Source organism: Ambystoma mexicanum, chromosome 3q (genome assembly GCF_040938575.1).
Source record: "Ambystoma mexicanum isolate Mex_15411 chromosome 3q, UKY_AmexF1_1, whole genome shotgun sequence".
Classification (NCBI taxonomy): domain Eukaryota; kingdom Metazoa; phylum Chordata; class Amphibia; order Caudata; family Ambystomatidae; genus Ambystoma; species Ambystoma mexicanum.
The window spans coordinates 1,233,591,908-1,233,609,600 of record NC_090926.1 but is presented as its reverse complement, the minus strand read 5'-3'; the positions used below and the strand labels follow the sequence as shown (position 1 = coordinate 1,233,609,600).

The 17,693-nt window shown below is 52.8% G+C and overlaps 1 protein-coding gene across 1 annotated transcript in view; it reads left to right on the top strand.

Annotated features, from left to right (window-relative positions):
• EPOR (erythropoietin receptor) overlaps positions 1-17,693 on the top strand; it is a 76,931-nt gene that overhangs the window by 46,391 nt on the left and 12,847 nt on the right. The window contains exons 4-6 of the mRNA XM_069604162.1: positions 5,859-6,010; positions 12,991-13,144; positions 16,769-16,856. Coding sequence (XP_069460263.1) covers positions 5,859-6,010; positions 12,991-13,144; positions 16,769-16,856 — 394 coding nt within the window. The remainder of the gene's footprint in view (positions 1-5,858; positions 6,011-12,990; positions 13,145-16,768; positions 16,857-17,693) is intronic.

The following is a 17,693-nucleotide window of genomic DNA, read 5'->3' as shown; positions in this document are numbered from 1 at the left end:
AGCCCCTACATCGGATCCGAGACGCTACAGGGAGCCAGTGAAGATCTCTCCTGTGCTGCAAGAAATGTTCGAATTTTTAAACACTTTTGACAACACGTACAGCATCGTTTTGTAGTATTTGCAATTTGGGCAAGGCATTTTTGCTAGCAGCATCGAGGAGGGCGTCACGAGAGTCTATTCTAGGTATCATAATAGCTCTAGCCAGAGTTTCGCAAATTCTTTGAGCTACGTAGAGTTTCGCTAATCTCAGAAGCCTGAAGTATTACTGGGCTTTCTTTACTACACTGTCTACCTGGGCATCAGCATCTAGAGAGGCACCAACGGAGACGCCCAATGGTTCCACCCTTTTCTGAAGAGCCACATCGTGCTTTTCAATGCGAAACCTAGAGAACCAGGGGTCCATCTTGGCTCTGGCTCGAGAGGAGCCGCAGATGAGGAGTTCTGTTTTGGAACTATCCAGGCAAAGCCAGTAGTAGACATACCGTTTTTTACGCCGTTATATACAGTCTGCACCCTCATAGTGCCTGCAGTGTAATTGCCCGATAGCTTAATCAAAAGCTGATTATCGTCAGCGGGTTAATTAGTGGATAGAACCGCAAAGTCATCTAAAAGGTTGCGTAAGGGGCGTATGTAAATATTATAAAGGGCCGCTGATAAACAAGCACCCTGTGCACACCGCACCGATTATTATTATTACTACATGTTTGCACCGCGCCACTCGGCCATAGCCCTCAGTGCGCTCACAGATAAAAAACAATACACATAACGTGGCCTAAGTGTCAGAGTAGGTCAAGTCAAAAATCCAGGTTGATAGATATGATAGGTTATTCATAACGTGCCTAATACCCAGAGGTTTCTAAGCGCAGACCGGTGATTGAACCTGTGTTGCTCCGTGTCGTCTTGCTTCCAAGGTGAGCACGTTGCCGCCGAGCTATCCTTCCGAGACTTATCACCATAAGTAACTCAAATCTAATCCTTTGAGTTAAAGAGGAAGGTTCTATAGCTTTCTTAAAGCCTGCCAAACAAGCGATATCCCTGATATCACTGGGAAGGGAATTCCAAAGAGTCGGTGCTCCGACATCAAAGCAGGTACCCCCAATATTATTCTGCTTAAAACGGGTCGCCAAAAGCTTGCCCAGTCCATTAGAGCGTAATGATCGCAGGACAGTGATCTTCTGAATCCGCTGTCTCAAATAGGCAGGAGCTTGGTTCGCCATATATATATGGGTAAGAGAGAAGATCTTATGAGAGATTTGACGGTGAACCGGTAGCCAATGCAGTGATCTCCTTGCCCGCGTAACATGCGCTGCTCTCGCCACCCACACACAGCTCTTACTGCCCCATTTTGGGCCACTTGCAGAGTCTTAATGTTACCTTTCGAGGTGCCCACCAGAAGGCTATTAGAGTAGTCGATCCTGGAGTTTACCAGAGCTGTGGCCAGCATAGACGTGTCTGCTGTAGACAGATAAAGCTTGATCAATCAACTTGGTCGTATAATCTGCCTAATCAGCTTAGTCATGTAAGCACATGTGGCCTTGGTATGTAGGGCATGTTGCTTCATGGAGAGTCTAGAATCCAGATGGACCCACAGGGTCATAACACAATGGCTGGTCTGAATCCTCTACAGTTAGCAGTTGTAAACTGTGTATATTCTGAGTCTAGCCTCTTAATACGTTCGGCGGAGCCCATCATCATAAGCTCCGTTTTGCTATCATTAAGGGCCAGTGAATTAGAGGCCATCCAAGCCTAAATCATTGTGTAAACTTGGTTAATCGTGGCTGTGTCGGCCTTATATTCTTCTGTAAGTGCAAAGAACACCTAGGTGTCATAACCAATGCCAGCGGCCTCCAGGAGACCAAAGTGTGGGCGCATATCAACATTAAACAGGATAGGAGAAAGGCACGCTCCTTGGGGTACAGCACAAGTCAACAGCTCGGGAGATGAATGTAACTTTATCAGTAGCCACTGTAGATTGCCGTGGACCCGAAAATGCGGCCAGTCAAGCAATTGCTGCCTCAGAGCAATTTACATATCTTCCTAATCTCTCAAGCAAGAGTTTGTGGTTCACCAAATCAAACACAGCTGAAAGATCCAACAACATAAGCAACGCGACTTGACCATTATCAGCAATTTTAGCAAGATTAGCTCGTAAATCCAGCATGGCAGTCTCTGTTCCATGGCGAGACCGAAAGCCCAATTGACAGGCACTCAATAGTTCATATCTCTCTATGTGCTCTTGAAACTGGTGAAGATACTTGATTTAGGACAACTTTCGACATGCGATTGCCGAGAAAGGGGCCAAACCAATCGGCAGCCTCTTGAGAACAAGTACTGATGGTCTGTAAAATGGAAAAGAGCCTTTCGTGATCTACAAGATTTAAAGCGGACAACAGGTCCTGAAGCAAAAGAAGTCCAGTTTTGCTGCTGTCAATTATGTTGAGCATCTGTGTCTGGAGATTGACCAGAGCACTCTCTGTGCTGACATTAGAACGGAAGCCAGATTGACGAGAATGTAAGAAATTGGATGGTCTTGAAATTGTTTGGTAGCGACCGTGCCCACAATTTTTAATAAAAAGGGCACATTAGTAATGGATCGTAAGTTGTTAGCATTCATAGGATCAAGGCTCGATTGTTTAGCAAAGTTGTCACTACTACATTTTTAATTGAGTCCGGTACTATACTATGTCTAAAAGAAGAGTTGATAAAACGAACAAAGAGGGGTGCAAACAATTTACAATTATTTAAAACAAATTTGGGAGGGACGACATCATTTGGGCAAGAAGTGGGATGCATATTTTGAAGTATGTGTTCCATCTCAGGAACTGAGATGGGTTTAAAATTGAATAATGTGAGGGATTCCCTGGGGGAGGAAGCAAGAGTCAGGAAATCAGGTCATGCATGATCAGAAGGAGGATCCTCGTAAATCTTGCCCACAAAAGCCTGTTTGCGTTCAGGGCAGTCTTCATTTGTATGAAGAGGTCATTCTGTTTGCAAATGGGACTTCTCTAGATGTTTTAGAACGGCAAACTCTTTGTTAGTGACTGGCATTCTCGATTTCGTTATTGAAAAAGTCCTTTTTGGCTTCAAGCATTTTCAGTTTATAAGATTTTATGCATTGTTTCCAAGCTTGCCAATTGGCAGTTGTGTTGTTCTTTAACCAGGCGCGTTCTTCTTTTGCTTAGATTTGGCTATTGGAGGCGTATACCAAGGGATTACTAACAATGGTCCTAGTTCTCATGGGTGCTGTAAAGTTCAGACAATCACCCACGTACTTATCATAAGCAGAAAGCTAAAAAGTTCCGAGAGTCGGAATCAGAAGTATCTGACATAAGGTGGCAGAGAATTTGTTTTAGTTCGTCAGGAGCCATTCTCTTCGGATTCGGGACTGAAACATACTAAGAGGTAATTGCATTGATAGGGTTTCCCGGGAAGAAGGACCTTAAAGTTAATGAAGAAGTGATCCGACCACACGCATGAGGCGATAGTCCAATGTTTAAGAGACACGGTTCTTGCCCATAACATGAGTGGGGGCATTGTAGCGAACAATTAATTCACTATTCAGAAGGTATTCTTCAAGGACGGAGGCATCGCTATCGGCAGGATTACCCCACCATCTGTTCAAGTGGCCGAGCACAAGAGTGGAACAGTTAGGTTTGTTCAAAGGTGCTAGAATATGTATTAGATATTCAGTCAAATGGGGCATGTCTTTAGGGGGACGATAAAGTAAGATGAAATCAACGCAAGAGTTGTCAGAAGGCGTGACTTTTAGGTGTCAAATTTCCGATCCTTCTCGGTCAATCGAAGATATTAAAGAAACAGTGTATCCCTAGTTAGGAAGACAACACCGCCTCCATTTCCCTGAGCGCGATTTTGGCCAAAGGATTTGTAGCCACTTCGGGTCATGAGATTGATGTTTGGATCACTGCACTCTTTCAGCCAAGTTTCCGTTAGGCACATAAGGTCAATATTGTTGTCCAAAATATAGTCATGTATTTCAATTGCATTTGAATGCTGCTTACTAACAGAGCGAGTACTCAATAATGGAACATTCATTATTTGGTGCGTGAGGGGGGGCTGCAGGTAAACGTGGATTCCCAGTGATGGTTTTATCAACCAGTTGTACTCGAAGCCCCCATCATATAAATACCTCTAGAACCGTGTCATCTACTACCAGTCTCACTAGTTCTCTGTCCCCAGGCTCCATACATGATATGATATGATATTTTATTTATATCGCGCCCATACACAAGTGTTTCAGGGTGCGACGAGGCAATGGAGGGGTACAAGGGAGGACAAAACAATGATCTTACTAGGCCCAGTGACATTGAGAACGCGCAAGTGCAGGCGAGAGGGAAGGGGGAAAGCGCAAAGGCAGTGTGGGAGTGGAAAGTGCTGAACACAAGATCTAAACAACAACAGGTAGTGCGGCCATCTGGTGGCAAGTGCAACAATAAGGCGCCGACAAAAGGTGTCTAACGGATATGTGGCTGGGTGGGTGGGGATCTGGGCCCGAAATCAAAGGGTAGCCAGGTGCCTAGCGCCGAAACAGACAGAGATCAGCAGGGGAGAGGAAGAGAGAAGGCAGACGCAAAGAGGAAGGTCTTGAGGTGCTTCCGGAACCGAAGATGGTTCTCCTCAAGTAACATGATCCCGGTGGTCAATCTGGTGATGGTCTTGTCTAAATCCTCTACGAGTAGGGGCATTGTTGCATCTGCATTGTCTTGGAGACCTTCCTTTCGTAGTAGGGAAATAATGCATCTTGACCTGTGAAAGTCGTTGGCTGGGCAAGCACAGAGGAAATGACACAAATGTCCTCATCCGCCTCACACATTTTACACTTGACATTCGCTGCAATGTTCCATATTTTCAAATTGATCGCTAGTGGTAAAGTATCTGCTCTAGTTCTTCACGATGACCCTGAGGTGGGTATCCACCACTCCAGTTCCTCACTATGATTCTGCACTGAGTATCTGCCACTCTAGTTCCTCATTGTGATTCTGGACTTCGTCTGGCTCCTGATACTGGATTTGAACTGGTTTTCTACCCCTCTGGTTCTTCACTCTGACTCTGGACTGGGTATCTGTCCTTCTGGTTTGTCACACTGACTCTGGGTTGGGTATCTGTCCCTCTGGTTCATCACCCTGACTCTGGACTGGGTGTCTGTCCCTCTGGTTCATCACCCTGACTCTGGACTGGGTATCTGTCCCTCTGGTTATTCACCCTGAATCCGGACTGGTTATCTGTCCCTCTGATTCCTCACACTGACTCTGAATTGGGATCTATGGGTCTGTTTCTTCACCATGACTTTGAATTGGGCTCTGCCCCTCTGGTTCTTTACCCTGTCTCTGGACTGGGCATCTATCCTTCTGGTTCTTCACACTGACTCTGGACTAGTTATCTGTCTGTCTGTTTCTTTCCTCTGACTCTGGACTTGGTATCTGCCCCTCAGGCTCCTCGCACTGGCTCTGGATTGGGTATCTAGTGATCTGTTTCCTCAATCTGACTTTGGACTGAACTCTGCCCCTCTGGTTCTTCACTCTGGACTAGGTATCTGTCCCTCTGGTTCTTCACCCTGACTGTGGATTGGGTATTTGTCTCACTGGTTCCTCACTCTTACTCTGGTCTGGGTATCTACCCTTCCACCTCCCCACTCTGATTCTGCAGTGGGTATCTGCCCCTCTGGTTCTTCAACCTGACTCTGGAAAGGGTATCTGTCCCTCTGGTTCTTTACTCTGACTCCAGACTGGGTATCTGCCCCTGTTTCCTCACTCTGACTCTGGATTGGGTATGTGCACAAATGGGGTTCCATGTGGGATCCGGTCAATACTACTAACTGGTTTTCCCCCGTCCTACTCCAGTCCTCTTAGATCCTCCGCTGAACCTGTCGGTGCAGGAGAAGAGTCGCAGGAAGCAGCTGGTGATCCGGTGGTCGCTGCCCAATGCCTACAACATAAGGGAAAGCATTAATTACCAAGTAAACATCTCCAGCTCAGACACCGACCTCCAGAAGGTAAGAACCAACCAGACGCCCATCGGGCCAAGGGTGACCCACGGGTCAGAGAACTGTCAATAGGCAGAGGGGTCCATCACTGCAAGGCTTTATGGGATCATGGGTGGGCAAAAGGATCAGGTCATGTCCCCTACTGGTCTGGATGATGTCAGGGGGCTGAAAAAGGGTGGCAGAACCTATCACCCATGGGGATTAATGAGCACAGGGATTGGCCCAGGAGTACAGAGCATTTCACCATTAGGAATGGATGAGTTCAGGGGAGTGGAATAAGGGGCAGAGCATTCCACCCACAGAAATACGTGAGTTCAGGTGAGGGGCACAAAGGGGCAGAGCATCCCACTCAGAAGAATGGATGAGTTCAGGAGATTGGCACAAGGGCGCAGAGCATTCCACCCACAGGAATGGATGAGTTCAGGGCAGTGGCACAAGGGGGCAGAACATTCCACCTAAAGGAATGGATGAGTCAGAAGATTGCCACAAGGGGCAGAGCATTTCACCCACAGGAATGGCTGAGTTCAGGAGATTGGTGCAATGGAAGAGAGCATTCCACCCACAGGAATGGACGAGTTCAGGGAAGTGGCACAAGGGTGCAAAACATTCCACATAAAGGAATGGATGAGTTCAGGGAAAAGGCACAAGGAGGCAGAGCATTCCACCCAAAGGAATGCATGAGTTCAGGAGATTGGCACAATGGAGGAAAGCATTCCACCAACAGGAATGGATGAGTTCAGGAGATTGGCACAATGGAGGACAGCATTCCACCAACAGGGATGGATGAGTTCAGGAGATTGGCACAATGGAGGAGAGCATTCCATCCACAGGAATGGATGAGTTCAGGGAAGTGGCACAATGGAGGAGAGCATTCTACCCACAGAAGAGGATGTGTTTAGGTGATTGGCGCAATGGAGGAGAGCATTCCACCCACAGGAATGGATGAGTTCAGGTGATTGGCACAATGGAGGACAGCATTCTACCAATGAGTTCAGGGCAGTGGCACAAGGGGGCAGAACATTCCACCTAAAGGAATGGATGAGTTCAGGTGACTGGCACCAGGGGCAGAACATTCCCACTACAGGAGTAGATGGGTTCAGCGAATGACCACATGAGTACAGACCTTATCCTGAGGAATGGGTTAGTTCAGTGAATGGGCGCCATGTAAGGAGTGTGTAACACCCATGAATGGATGGCTGTAGGGGATTGGCAGTGGGGTGCATAGTGTGCCACCTACTGGGCTGGATGAGCTTATGGGATTGGCATGGGAGTACTGAGCTTGCTGCCCATAGGAATGGGGGGGCATAGTGGACTGGCACAGGGATACAGAATGCCACCTCTCAGACTGGATGGCGTAGCCGGATGGGCAGAGTGGGCTTCTGTTGTCCAATAGCAGCGAGGATTAACAGTGAGATGGGAGCAATGGACTCATCCAGGCTGTGCAAGAGCAGTCTATACACAGCCATCATGGCAAGTTACCGGGCCGCACTGGGTGGTAACGCCTGAGTTAATAGGCCGGCACAAAGCAGGGGCCTTTAAAGAGGGCCCCGGGTTTTCACCACCCATTATAGCCCTTTTGGCTATTCGCACCCAGGCATTACGTCCTGGGTGGCTAATAGGCATTTATTTCTATGAAAAACCGGATCACGATGAGCGTGCAACCCGCTCTTTCAAAGAAATACTGATCTAAAATGGCCACCTGTGAAATGGAAGTGAGGCACGCTCCGCCCATTGAGGTTGGCGGTGTGGCATTTGAGAGGCAGGGTTCAATACGGGCCTCTCTATGCAGGTGGAGGACTCTACCTTGCCGGCCAGACGTCTTTCCACTGGGGCCCTTGATGCTTGCAGTCTCACCTACCTGGGACCCATGCTGCTTGCAGTCTCTCCTCCCTGGAGCCCTTGCTGCTTGCAGACTCACCTCCCTGGGACCCTTGCTGCTTGCAGTCTCACCTCCTTGGGGTCCTTGCTGCTTGCAGTCTCACCTCCCTGGGGCCCTTGCTGCTTGCAGTCTCACCTCCCTGGGGCCCTTGCTGCTTGCAGTCTCACCTCCCTGGGACCCTTGCTGCTTGCAGTCTCACCTCCCTGGGGCCCTTGCTGCTTGCAGTCTCGCCTCCCTAGGGCGCTTGCTGCTTGCAGTCTCGCCTCCCTGGGGCCCTTGAGCTTGCAGACTCACCTCCCTGGGGCCCTTGCTGTTTGCAGTCTCCCCTCCCTTTGTCCCTTGCTGCTTGCAGTCTCACCTCCATGGGGCCCTTGCTGCTTGCAGTCTCGCCTCCCTGGGGCGCTTGCTGCTTGCAGTCTCGCCTCCCCGGGGCGCTTGCTGCTTGCAGTATCACCTCCCTGGCACCCTTGCTGCTTGCAGTCTTGCCTCCCTGGGGCCCTTGCTGCTTGCAATATCACCTCCCTGGGGCCCTTGCTGCTTGCAGTCTCTCCTCCCTGGAGCCCTTGCTGCTTGCAGTCTCACCTCCCTGGGGCCCTTGCTGCTTGCAGACTCACCTCCCTGGGGCGCTTGCTGCTTGCAGTCTCACCTCGCTGGGGCCCTTGCTGCATGCAGCTTTACCTCTCTACCTCCCGTGCTGCTTGCAGTCTCACCTCCCTGGGACCCTTGCAGCTTGCAGTCTCGCCTCTCTGGGGTCCTTGCTGCTTGCAGTCTCACCTCCCTGGGGCCCTTGCTGCTTACAGTCTTGCCTCCCTGGGGCCCTTGCTGCTTACAGGCTCGCCTCCCTGGGGTCCCTGCTCAAGGGCCCCAGGGAGGCATGCCGTAGCACTTCCCTGGGGCCCTTGCTGCTTGCTGTATCACCTCCCTCAGGCCCTTGCTGCTTGTAGTCTCGCCTACCTGGGACCCTTGCTGCTTGCAGTATCACCTCACTGGGGCACTTGCTGCTTGCAGTCTCGCCTCCCTGGGGTCCTTGCTGCTTGCAGTCTCACCTCCCTAGGGCCCTTGCTGCTTACAGTCTCGCCTCCCTGGGGCCCTTGCTGCTTTCAGTATCACCTCCCTCGGGCCCTTGCTGCTTGCAGTCTCACCTCCCTGGGGCCCTTGCTGCTTGCAGTATCGCCTCCCTGGGACCCTTGCTGCTTGCAGTCTCACCTCCCTGGTTCCTTTTCCGCTTGCAGACTCACCTCCCTGGGGCCCTTGCTGCTTGCAGTCTCGCCTCCTTGGGGCACTTGCTCTGTGCAGTCTCACCTCGCTGGGGCCCTTGCTGCTTGCATTCTCATCTCGCCGGGACCCTTGCTGCTTGCAGTCTCACCTCCCTGGTTCCTTTTCCGCTTGCAGACTCGCCTCCCTGGGGTGCTTGCTGCTTGCAGTCTCACCTCCTTGGAGCCCTTGCTGCTTGTAGTCTCTCCTCCCTGGAGCCCTTGCTGCATGCAGTATCACCTCTCTGCCTCTCTTGCTGCTTGCATTCTCACCTCCCTGGGGCACTTGCTGCTTGTAGACTCTCCTCCCTGGGGTGCTTGCTGCTTGCAGTCTCACCTCCTTTGAGCCCTTGCTGCTTGCAGTCTCACCTCCCTGGGGCCCTTGCTGCTTGCAGTATCACCTCCCTGGGACCCTTGCTGCTTGCAGTCTCACCTCCCTGGTTCCTTTTCCGTTTGCAGACTCGCCTCCCTGGGGTGCTTTCTGCTTGCAGTCTCACCTCCTTGGAGCCCTTGCTGCTTGCAGTCTCATCTCCCTGGTTCCTTTTTTCGCTTGCAGACTCACCTCCCTGGGGCCCTTGCTGCTTGCAGTATCACCTCCCTCGGGCCCTTGCTGCTTGCAGTCTCACCTCCCTGGGGCCCTTGCTGCTTGCAGTATCGCCTCCCTGGGACCCTTGCTGCTTGCAGTCTCACCTCCCTGGTTCCTTTCCCGCTTGCAGACTCACTTCCCTGGGCCCTTGCTGCTTGCAGGCTCTCCTCCCTGGGGCCCTTGCTGCATTCAGTCTCGCCTCCCTGGGGTCCTTGCTGCTTGCAGTATCACCTCACTGGGGCCTTTGCTGCTTGCAGTCTCCCCTCCCTGGGGCCCTTGCTGATTGCAGTATTGCCTCCCTTTGGCCCTTGCTGCTTGCAGTATCGCCTCCATGGGGCACTTGCTGCTTGCAGTATCGCCTCCCTGGGACCCTTGCTGCTTGCAGTCTCACCTCCCTGGGGCCCTAAGTGCTTGCAGTCTCACCTCCCTGGGGCCCTTGCTGCTTGCAGGCTCGCTTCCCCGGGGCGCTTGCTGCTTGCAGTATCGCCTCCCTTTGGCCCTTGCTGCTTGCAGTATCGCCTCCATGGGGCCCTTGCTGCTTGCAGTATCGCCTCCCTGGGGCCCTTGCTGATTGCAGTCCTACCTCCCTGGGGCCCTTGCTGCTTGCAGTCTCACCTCCCTGGGGCCCTTGCTGCTTGCAAGCTCGCCTCCCTGGGGCCCTTGCTGCTTGCAGGCTCGCCTCCCTTTGGCCCTTGCTGCTTGCAGTATTGCCTCCATGGGGCCCTTGCTGCTTGCAGTATCGCCTCCCTGGGGCCCTTGCTGATTGCAGTCCTACCTCCCTGGGGCCCTTGCTGCTTGCAGTCTCACCTCCCTGGGGCCCTTGCTGCTTGCAGTATCGCCTCCATGGGGCCCTTGCTGCTTGCAGTATCGCCTCCCTGGGGCCCTTGCTGCTTGCAGGCTCACCTCCCTGGGGCCCTTGCTGCTTCCAGTCTCACCTCCCTGGGGCCCTTGCTGCTTGCAGGCTCCCCTCCCTGGGGCCCTTGCTGCTTGCAGTATCGCCTCCCTGGGGCCCTTGCTGATTGCAGTCCTACCTCCCTGGGGCCCTTGCTGCTTGCAGTCTCACCTCCCTGGGGCCCTTGCTGCTTGCAGTCTCACCTCCCTGGGGCCCTTGCTGCTTGCAGTCTCCCCTCCCTGGTGCCCTTGCTGCTTGCAGTCTCACCTCCCTGGGGCCCTTGCTGCTTGCAGGCTCCCCTCCCTGGGGCCCTTGCTGCTTGCAGTATCGCCTCCCTGGGGCCCTTGCTGATTGCACTCCTACCTCCCTGGGGCCCTTGCTGCTTGCAGTCTCACCTCCCTGGGGCCCTTGCTGCTTGCAGTCTCACCTCCCTGGGGCCCTTGCTGCTTGCAGGCTCCCCTCCCTGTGGCCCTTGCTGCTTGCAGTCTCACCTCCCTGGGGCCCTTGCTGCTTGCAGGCTCCCCTCCCTGGGGCCCTTGCTGCTTGCAGTATCGCCTCCCTGGGGCCCTTGCTGATTGCAGTCCTACCTCCCTGGGGCCCTTGCTGCTTGCAGTCTCACCTCCCTGGGGCCCTTGCTGCTTGCAGTCTCACCTCCTTGGGGCCCTTGCTGCTTCCAGTCTCACCTCCCTGGGGCCTTGCTGCTTGCAGACACGCCTCCCTGGGACCCCTGCTGCTTGCAGTCTCACCTCCCTGGGGCCCTTACTGCTTGCAGTCTCACCTCCCTGGGCCCTTGCTGCTTGCAGGCTCGCTTCCCTGGGGCGCTTGCTGCTTGCAGTATCGCCTCCCTTTGGCCCTTGCTGCTTGCAGTATCGCCTCCATGGGGCCCTTGCTGCTTGCAGTATCGCCTCCCTGGGGCCCTTGCTGCTTGCAGGCTTGCCTCCATGGGGCCCTTACTGCTTGCAGGCTCCCCTCCCTGGGGCCCTTGGTGCTTGCAGGCTCGCCTCCCTGGGGCCCTTGCTGCTTGCAGGCTCGCCTCCCTGGGGCCCTTGCTGCTTGCAGGCTCGCCTCCCTGGGGCTCTTGCTGCTTGCAGTATCGCCTCCTTTGGCCCTTGCTGCTTGCAGTATCGCCTCCATGGGGCCCTTGCTGCTTGCAGTATCGCCTCTCTGGGGCCCTTGCTGATTGCAGTCCTACCTCCCTGGGGCCCTTGCTGCTTGCAGTCTCACCTCCCTTTGGCCCTTGCTACTTGCAGTATCGCCTCCATGGGGCCCTTGCCGCTTGCAGTATCGCCTCCCTGGGGCCCTTGCTGATTGCATTCCTACCTCCCTGGGGCCCTTGCTGCTTGCAGTCTCACCTCCCTGGGGCCCTTGCTGCTTGCAGTCTCACCTCCCTGGGGCCCTTGCTGCTTGCAGTCTCACCTGCCTGGGGCCCTTGCTGCTTGCAGTCTCACCTCCCTGGGGCCCTTGCTGCTTGCAGTATCGCCTCCTTTTGGCTCTTGCTGCTTTCAGTATTGCCTCCCTGGGGCCCTTGCTGCTTGCAGTATCGCCTCCCTTTGGCCCTTGCTGCTTGCAGTCTCACCTCCCTGGGGCCCTTGCTGCTTGCAGGCTCCCCTCCCTGGGGCCCTTGCTGCTTGCAGTATCGCCTCCCTGGGGCCCTTGCTGCTTGCAGGCTCACCTCCCTGGGGCCCTTGCTGCTTGCAGGCTCGCTTCCCTGGGGCCCTTGCTGCTTGCAGGCTCCCCTCCCTGGGGCCCTTGCTGCTTGCAGTCTCACCTCCCTGGGGCCCTTGCTGCTTGCAAGCTCGCATCCCTGGGGGCTTGCTGCTTGCAGTATCGCCTCCCTTTGGCCCTTGCTGCTTGCAGTATCGCCTCCCTGGGGCCCTTGCTGCTTACAGGCTCCCCTCCCTGGGGCCCTTGCTGCTTGCAGGCTCTCCTCCCTGGGGCCCTTGCTGCTTGCAGGCTCCCCTCCCTGGGGCCCTTGCTGCTTGCAGGCTCCCCTCCCTGGGGCCCTTGCTGCTTGCAGGCTCCCCTCCCTGGGGCCCTTGCTGCTTGCAGTCTCACCTCCCTGGGGCCCTTGCTGCTTACAGGCTCCCCTCCCTGGGGCCCTTGCTGCTTGCAGGCTCCCCTTCCTGTGTCCCTTGCTGCTTGCAGGCTCCCCTCCCTGGGGCCCTTGCTGCTTGCAGGCTCCCCTCCCTGGAGCCCTTGCTGCTTGCAGTCTCACCTCCCTGGGGCCCTTGCTGCTTGCAGGCTCCCCTCCCTGGGGCCCTTGCTGCTTGCAGGCTCCCCTCCCTGGGGCCCTTGCTGCTTGCAGTCTGTGTGGAAGCCCTCAATGCATGTCACTAGTCTACTCCCTAGCTCTTCATGCTGTCATTTGTTTCCTTCCAGGTGGAGGTGGTGAATCGAAAGACCGAATTGGTCCTCACTAATGTCAAAGGTCACACAGCGTACACCATCGCCGTGAGGGCCAAACCCGACGAGGTGAGCTACAACGGCTACTGGAGCGCCTGGTCCGAGCCGGTGACCGTGGTGACCTCCAAAGGTAACACTACTTTACACACTGAGCTCGGGCACGGGGCATCTCACCTGGGCCCCCACAATGTGGGGGTCATTGAAGTGTCTATGTCTATAATTCTGGGGGTGAGGAGGGGCAACTGGGCTGGATATGTTCTCTACCTATGCATCATCCCAGTTACTCTCACTTTGGGGGGGGGGGATGATTGAGGTTGGGGCAGCATTATCTCAGGCTTGTTGTATCCCCTTTTTCCATGCCAGCTAGGGGGCGCCATTCCCCACAGCAGGATTGGTGTGCCCCAAGGCAAGCAAATCCTACAAGAAACCTACAGTGGTCTCTTCAGGACAGGGTGGGAGAGCGCCAGAGGCTTGGCATAAATGACGTTACCACCCACTGTGCCACATCCGTGTGTTCAAGGAGAGAAGCGACTCTCAAAACCTCTTTGAAGTACCCTTTGTCTCACGTTGGGGTAGTGTGGATCAAACTAATCTTAACTTTCTCAAGTGATCCTCCGAGCCATCTTGACCAATCGCTGTCTCTTTAGATCTGTCATAACTCTTTCAATGGCTGCTCGGACCTGTCTTTACTCCTCATTTACTTCTAGGATATGTTGTCAACTCTCCTTGTCTCTTCTGACTTGTCTTAGCTTTCTCAGTAGATCCTCAGACGTGGTGTGTCTCCTCATTGTCTCTTTATATCTGTGTTAACTCTCTCACTGGCTCCTCAGACCTGGGTTTGCTCCTCACTAAATCCATGCGTGTCGCTAGATACAAGAGCTGCTCACGAAAGAACGAAAGTTATTTACATTAGCTAAGTACGGTGAACACGTTGGAGGGGCGAACAATTTATTTCTTCACACCCTGCAAGAGGTATTAGTTGGTTTCTTTGGTTTTCAATGGCATAGGAAATTGGCCCTTTCTCTCCTCTACCTCACTCTCTACTTGCAGCGTCCCTCAGGGCTCTATCTTCTTGCCGTGGCGTTTTAACATTTACCTTGCCCCTCCTGCCCACCTGATATCCACCTTCTCCTCTCACTTCCAGTGTTATGCAGAGGACACGCAGCTAGCCTTTAAGCTCCCCTCCTCTGCCCCCTCTCCTTCCTCTCTCATTCCTGAATGTCTGACTTCTGTTCAGGCTTGGTGTGCTGCCAACGATCTCTGCCTTAACGCCAGTAAGACCAAGATCCTTCTCATTGGGCCCCCCTGCTTATTACTTCCCCCAACTCTCTGACCGCCCTCCTTGGGCCCCTGCCCCCCACACTCTTGTGAGGCAAATAACCTGCCTCTCTCTCCCCTTCTCACCTCAAATCACTGACCTTGCCAAGAAGGATCACTTTCAGCTTAACCTCCTCTGAGGCATTCCCCCTTTCCTCACCTTCCCCGAGAAGCTCAATGTCTCCAGAGCTCTAGGTCTCTCCAGGCTGGACTACTGCAACAGCCTCTTCCTCAATCTGCCTCTTTCCTCCATCCGACCTCTTGCACTAATCCAAAATAGGACTGTGAGACTTATCCTTGGCCTCAAGCCCAGGGACTGCATCCCTCAGCCCTAAAATCTATCCACTGGCTCCCGGTGGCTGCAAGGATCAAATGCAGGACCCTCTGCATCATCCACAAGGCTGTCTGGGACTGCGCTACATCCAACTTTCTCTCCCTAAATACCTCCCTGCTAAAGTCCTTTGGTCCTCTAGCTCAAACTATCTGCAGGTCTGACTTTTCTCCAAGCAGAGAGTGGGGGTAGATCTCTTTCTTTGGCAGAAGCCTCCATCTGGAGTGGCCACCCTGCCCCTCTCAGGCTTGAGCCGGATCTCCTTAAATTCCAGAAGCTTCTCAAGACTTTCCTTTTCTCCTCCTCCTTCCATTTCCTTCTCTCTTGCTAATTCCCCCCGCTGCTAAGACTGACTGCCTGATCCCCTCTGAGTCATACGGGGGACCAGGCCCTCCATCAACCAGTCTGCCCCAGCACCCCACACCCCCTACCAGCATTGCTTCGGGCATCCTCCTGACTATATGTATCACTGAGTCTGGTCCTCATTGCACTTGACCCGTATCCCCTTCCGAGTGCACTTGCCTTCTGGGCTCCCCTTAGCACTTACCCAGCCCCTTTGTGCCCCATCCCTCCTTCACCACTCTACCCCAGCGCACTTGCCTTCCAGGCTTCCCTTAGCACTTACCCAGCCCCTTGGGGCCCCTCCCTCCACCCCCTCATACTTACCCTCCCCTGCCCTAACCTGCCCTCCCCCCTGTACTTCCTTTTGCTGCACTTGCATAATCCGAATGTCACAAGGCCTAGTAGGACGTGTATTGTTGTTATCCTCCTCTGCTCCCCCCTCCCCTTTAGTCTTGTGGTGCCTGTTAACACATTCTGCCGTATAGGTGCCTATCAAATGTGCAATAAAAAAATAAAAATAATAATATAGAGACAGTGCCTTTGCACCATATGTTACAATGGCATGTTTATTGTGTGTGCCGTGCAGATATGAACTTGGAAACAATGAATGGACATTAGAAGTGCAACCCAACACAGTCCTTATTCAGGTTTCTTCACATAGTTGTTGTTAGGGTTTTAAGCTAACACCTGCTGACGTCTTTTGTAACTAAATGTATTTGTATTTTTTGTCAAATATGGCTCGAAATGTATAAAACAAATGCGTCTGATATTTATGAATCTTTTCCTGTCCTTCTCCATTTATTGACAGCAAAGTTTCTATTTGATTGTTTTGCCTTGATGAGGGCGAAACTGATGGCCATACAGTTGGCACACATTTTGTAAAATTGTCAATCCAAACTAACACACTTCAGCTTTGTTGATGAGATCATTAGAAAACTTTGATGACAATACAAATTATGTAATTTGAATCTTCGAGTGGTGTCATTTACTTAACTTTTTGAGCAGCGCTTGTATCTAGGAACACACATGGGTTTATGAATGTAAGACTTTTGGTTGTGGGCCAATTCCCTAGCATGGCAGCTCTCATTTCTGTTAATTCAACAGCTTAGTAGCGCAGTTTTGTATGTACTGACAACCAGTTAGCACTCACTCCCAGTACATGTTGGGAACTCTCCTTGCCTCTTCTGACTTGTCTTAGCTTTCTCAGTGGACACTCAGACCGGGTGTGACCCCTCATTGTCTCTTTAGATCTGTGTTAACACTCTCACTGGATCCTCAGACTGGTCATTACTCCTCATTTACTCCCAGGATATGTGGGGAACTCTCCTTGGCTCTTCTGTCTTGTCTTAGCTTTCTCTGTGAGTCCTCAGACCTGCTGTGCCCCCTCCCTGTCTCTTTACATCTGTGTTAACCCTCTCACTGTTTCCTCAGACTGGTGTTTACTCCACATTTACTCCTAGGATGTGTGGGGATCTCTCCTTGGCTCTTCTGACTTGTCTTTGTTTTCTCAGTGGACCCCCAAACCTGCTGTGTCCCCTCCCTCTCTTTAGATCTGTGTTAACGCTCTCACTGGATCCTCAGACCGGTCTTTACTCCTCATTTACTCCCAGAATATGTGGGAATCCCACCATGGCTCGTTAGACTTGTCTTAGCTTTCTCTGTGGATCCTCAGACCTGCTGTGTCCCCTCCCTGTCTCTTTAGATCTGTGTTAACCCTCTCGCTGCCTCCTCAGACCTGCTTTGACCTCACGCTTTCCCTTGCAGACCTAGACATCCTGATGCTGGTGCTGGCCTTCACTATGGTGCTGAGTGTTCTCATCGTGTCTGGCACCCTGCTTCTCACTCACCGCAGGTAAGATGCTGTCAGAAATGCTGCTCAAACACTGACCTGTAGAAATGGCAACCCCTGGGGGTCTAGTGCTCTGCCTTTCATTCAACAGCCACTGCCTCTTCTTGCTACAGAATTCTCCAGCCACCAGACCCGCTGTACCAATGAATGCATTACTGCTTACAGTAATATTGCAGTGTCTTAATTTCGGTTTCATGCCTGCCCACTGGACTAGGGCTTTTTTGCCGTGGTATGATAATGGTAAACAGGAAGAGGAATTATCTATTACCTTGAACAGTACTTTGGATTTCGCTCCCGCTCTGGTGGGCGGGCATGGCTGGTAACTGCCCGTCAGTCTGAGCCTAGGTCATGTCCAGTCCCACAGTGGGGGTGAAAGCCATATACGCACCCCAGGGTTTAACTGGGGTTCGAATGGTTTATCTTTTTCCTCAGGAGATTGGCTGTGCAACCAACAACAATCTCCCGAGGAAAAACAACAAGAAAAACAAGATGGCCGCCACCAAAGGGAAAGGGACTTAGTCCCCTTTTCTATTTCTTTGGCTGCCGAGTGCTGGAGGTAAGACGACTGGAGCACAAAGTTCCGGTCCAGCAGGCAAGTGGGGAGGGAGGGGTGGAGTTTTGGTGGAGGTGGGAGGGAAGGGAGGCAATAGGGAGATGGCCCCTGTTGCCTCCCCAGATTCAAACATTTAAAAAAATGGCACCACCTGGGGAAGGGCCTTGGGTGGCTGGAAACAGCAGGCAGAGAATGTGTATTCTCGCCAGCTGTTCCAGCCACCTGAATGGCTGGGCGCCCTTCCCCGGTGCAAATGGTCCATTATTTCCCTTCTTTGGCCACCTGAT